The 5,000-nt window shown below is 32.8% G+C and overlaps 1 protein-coding gene across 1 annotated transcript in view; it reads left to right on the plus strand.

Moving 5' to 3' along the window:
- LOC135219776 (basement membrane-specific heparan sulfate proteoglycan core protein-like) overlaps positions 1 to 5,000 on the plus strand; it is a gene marked incomplete in the record, with an annotated part of 1,285,796 nt that overhangs the window by 609,595 nt on the left and 671,201 nt on the right. Inside the window, 1 exon segment of the mRNA XM_064256828.1 lies at positions 1,454 to 1,564. Coding sequence (XP_064112898.1) covers positions 1,454 to 1,564 — 111 coding nt within the window.

Consider the following 5,000-nt stretch of genomic DNA (forward strand, 5'->3'; position numbering starts at 1 on the left):
TATAGCAATATTTTCAATCATAATGAAGCATGTTCAGTTTTCTTCTACATATTCATTAGAACAATGCAGTTTTATTTGTCCTATATTTTGTGTTGATGAACTTATGTACATACTTGCACCGACAAAATTGCGAATAATTTATTGATAAGGATAATTAAAATATGAATAATTGAGGGATCACCTTGTTCAATGTACTGTGTACTTGTTAAATGATCATTAATACAAAATTATAAGCCATATTTCATTCTCCAACAATTTAAGACTAAATCTGTGTTTGTACAATTCTGCTATGGTTCATTGATATGTTCTCAGAACTTAGTAAAGTCAATTTTTAAAAAATGCAAGTAGTAAAACTTTTTGGATGAAATGGAAATGATGAATGAACTGCTGTACATATTTCCTGGCTCACAATCAATTCAGTATAGTTGTGCTTATGAATTATAGGATATTATTTTTTAATGTTTGGTTTTGTGCTGCTTTGTGATGAGTTCTTTTACTATTAACCAAAAAAATGTTAATTTTTAATAATAGTAACCGTGATATTAGTAGATTTATTTTGACTAGAAGTTTTGCCATAGTTGATAATGATTTTTTTGAAAATTATTATGGTGGAAATAAATTTGGTGTCAATGGAATATCTACTCTGATTTCCTTTTACTCCTTCAATGTTATACAATAAGATATGATTAGGGACCATGTTAGAGTGCCTATACTCTGTTTTTTTTCATCTGTCCATCCGCCTGTGGTGTTTTTGTATGGTAACACTGTGTCCCAGGCTTTAGATAGTTACGCTATTTGTAAGTTTTAGGTAAATAAAAGGATATCTGGGTGTACATTTACAACTGAAGTGTTTTAATAATTTACTGTATGCGAATTACACCGTTAATATTCGAAATAGGATATTATTATAATCATTGAATGTAAGCTGAATGTAACTATCTAAAGCCTGGGACACAGTGTTACCATACAAAAACACCACAGGCGGATGGACAGATGAAAAAAAACAGAGCATAGTGATAAATGCTCATTTTAATCTCCCACCTCCAACTGACCAACTTCAGCTTTTTTTATATTATTAAACCAGTGACATTGACACAACTTTTATTGCTTTGTGCTACTTAGATGATTTATAGTCAAGGTTTTTTAAGTCAATTTTCTCCCTGTATCACATCCAATGAAGTAAGTTATAAGTAAATTACTGCGCAGTAACATAATAGTGCATCATAAGTGAATGTTGAATTTCATGAAATAGTAGCTTCCATATAAACAGAACATTGTACCCATTCACTCCAGGATAACACAGCTTAAGAGCTTTAATTCCTCTGGAATCTCACTTTAACAAAGCTATTAGTTTCTGTAGAAAGTAAAAATGCCTTTTGAAATGCAGTAAAAGAAAGCCTCAGTCCTCGAGCATTTGTGCACATATACAGTTACTGATAATTGCTTTAAACAGGTTCAGAAGAGTTCCAGTTCCAGTGCCATAGTGGTGATTTGATAGATGTACAGTACAGATGTAATGGGGAAGTTGAATGTCCTCTTGACTTATCAGATGAGGAGGGATGCAGTGAGTGATATGACAATCAGAATATATTAACTTGCTCATTCGGTGTTTAAAACAAAATGTCTACACTGTGTATCTTTCTTCCTCAGCAGTATCATGATTTACACTAATTTATTGCCTAATTTTTTCATATCAGTGTTTTGTTGCATTTACGAATATATGGTTGGTTCATGTGCTTCTTTATTTGTATTGTCCTTGATCATATTGGGCTTTAATTTTATTGCACTCTTGCAAATGTGTCTGTTTTATTAATTTCACTGTTATTCCCACAATTTTCTTTTACCATTTAATTGTTTTTAGCACTTAGCTCTCCTTTTTTTTAATACTGTTCCAGTGGTTTTGTTTGCAATAACAGGCAAAAATTAAGTGTAGTATTGGAGTTAGATATTTATCATGTTCTATGCTTCCAGGTGTGTGTGTGTGTGTGTATGTAGTAGTAGTGTATTTCTGAAGTGTACAATTAGGTCAGAGTGAAAATTAAGAAGAAATTTAAGAATCCACAGTTTTGAGTAAAAGTTGGCAATGTGAAAGTTGGTGTATAGTAGATTGGTATTGTATGGGTCTTAAGCAGATGTATTTGGAAAGTTTTTAAAACTACTATTAGTGTAAACCAGACCCTTGATGGTTACTTACACCTTTCCACTAAATCCAATGTATGTTAACCCTCTTACGCTGACTGGACGTATTTTACGTCGACATTTTTTGTCTCCCGTGTGCCGACTGGACGTATTTTACGTCGACTTACAAAAGTTTTTTTTTAAATTCGCGGAAAATTACTTATAGGCCTACCAGCCTAAAACTTTTGAATCACGCGCCTTGGGGGATGCTGGGAGTTCACGGATCAAGGTGTTGTTTTGTTTACAATCGTTACGCAGGCATGCAAGCGCGAATTTCTTTCTTGCCGCACTAAAAAGTATCTGTGACACATCTCGGAAATTATTTCGTCACTTTGACATAATTTTTGTACCATTGTAAATTAGCCGTTACATGAAGTATTATATATGAAAATGTGCGCATTTTTATGTAAAATACAACAATAAAATACTCATGATTGTAGCTTTTATCAGTTTTGAGATATTTTCATATAAATAACGATAATTGCCAAAATTTCAACCTTTGGTCAACTTTGACTCTACCGAAATGGTCGAAAAACGCAATTGTAAGCTAAAACTCTTATATTTTAGTAATATTCAATCATTTACCTTAATTTTGCAAATAATTGGAAGTCTCTAGCACAATATTTCGATTTATGGTGAATTTATGAAAAAACTTTTTCCTTACGTCCGCGCGGTAACTCTTCCGAAAAAAATCATACATGCGATTGTGGTAATGTTTTCACCATTTTAAAATAAGCCGTTATATAAAGTTTTATATATGGAAATGTGCGCAATTTCATGCACAATACAACTAAAAACAACCCATGGTTGTAGCTTTTATCAGTTTTGAGATATTTTCATATAAATAACGATAATTGCCAAAATTTCAACCTTCGGTCAACTTTGACTCTACCGAAATGGTTGAAAAACACAATTGTAAGCTAAAACGCTTATATTCTAGTAATATTCAAGCATTTACCCTCATTTTGCAACAAATTGGAAGTCTCTAGCACAATATTTCGATTTATGGTGAATTTATGAAAAAAATAACATTTTCTTTACGTCCGCGCGGTAACTCTTCCGAAAAAATCATACGTGCAATTGTGGTAATGTTTGCACTATTTTAAATTAGCCGTTACATAAAGTTTTATATATGAAAATGTGCGCAATTTCATGTAGGATACAACGAAAAATAATTGAAGGTTGTAGCTTTTCTCATTTTTGAAATATTTGCATCTAAATCACGATAAATAGAAAAAAAACAACGTTCGGTCAACTTTGACTCTACCAAAATGGTCGAAAAACGCAATTGTAAGCTAAAACTCTTACAGTCTAGTAATATTCAGTCATTTATCTTCATCTTGAAACAAATTCGAAGTCTCTAGCAAAATATTTAGATTTATGGTGAATTTTAAAAAAAATCTTTCCTTCCCTCCGCGCGCGGATTCTCCGCCACAAATCTCCGAAATGCGGACGTCCCATTCTCGGAATATTTGCTCCGTTTCATATTAGGCATTTCATAGAGAGTTTATATATGAAAATGTGCGCAATTTCATGTAGAATAAAACGAAAAATATTTTAAGGTTGTAGCTTTTCTTATTTCCGAAATAATTGCATATAAAAAATATATATATAAAAAAATTCGACATTCGGTCAACTTTAACTCGTCAGATATGGTCGAAAACTGCAATTGTAAGCTAATACTCTTACAGTATAGTAATATTCAATCAATTTTCTTCATTTTGAAAGAAATTGGAAGTCTCTAGGACAATATTTAGATTTAAGGTGAATTTTTGAAAAAAATATTTGTTTACGTCCGCGCGTTACGAATTCATGCATTATTTTATGATAATATTTTCTCTGTGTTGCTTTTATTGTTTTACAATGTGTTATATACCAAAATGATTGCAATTTAGTGTAAATTACAACGAAAAAAAAGTAACTTGTTACCTTTAACCGTTTTGCGCACAGCGCGATTTGAATACAATTATATATGAAATTTCGTTTTTGCGCTATCATATATCGCATTATTTTATATATGGATAATGATAATTTTTTTCATTTCTGATGGTTGCATACTAAACTTCAGGCAATGACAAAATAAGGAGCCAAAAATGAACTCTTAATCTTGAAAACTAAGCGCGCTGTGATTTTTTGAAAAAAATATTTATTCCGCTTCCGCGCTCACTCTGAAACACCTCCGGCACACGGGAGACAATTTTTTTTTTTACCGCTTCGGCGTAAGAGGGTTAATGGAGTATTGGTATTGTTCTGTTAGAGAATGATTGCTCAGATCAAAGGCTACTAATACTTGTAAAGAATTATGTGATCATGTGGTCATTTGCTATAGGCTTCTTGTCTTAAGTGTATCGGAACCAAAAATTATGAATAAACTGCTCAGGTATTAATAGAGAAGGCATTATCTCAACAAAGAGAATTGAAGGGGCAACATTCTCTTATGGTAAGAGAACTGTATGAGGCGTGTATGTGGCATATATTACTTTGCATTATTTTCAAGCTCTTACAACTCTAGTCCTGTGGATTCATTGGTTCTGTAGGATTGTGTGGGGAAGAGAAAATATTTTTCCAATAGAACTCCTGCAGAGCGACTTACCCACTTTGAGCAACTGCCACACACTTATCAAACATACTAGGACATTGTGATTCATTATCTTCCTGTATGAATTCTCTGATGGAGATGAAACATCATTAATTGACACAGATGCCCCAAATTACAGGCAATAAGTTGGCCAGGCCACAGAGCCATCCTTATTGGATACACAAAACCCTGGGATATCGCGCATACAGCAAACCAGCATGAAAGGGGATCCTGTCAGATACAA

This window comes from Macrobrachium nipponense, chromosome 1 (genome assembly GCF_015104395.2).
Source record: "Macrobrachium nipponense isolate FS-2020 chromosome 1, ASM1510439v2, whole genome shotgun sequence".
Taxonomy (NCBI): domain Eukaryota; kingdom Metazoa; phylum Arthropoda; class Malacostraca; order Decapoda; family Palaemonidae; genus Macrobrachium; species Macrobrachium nipponense.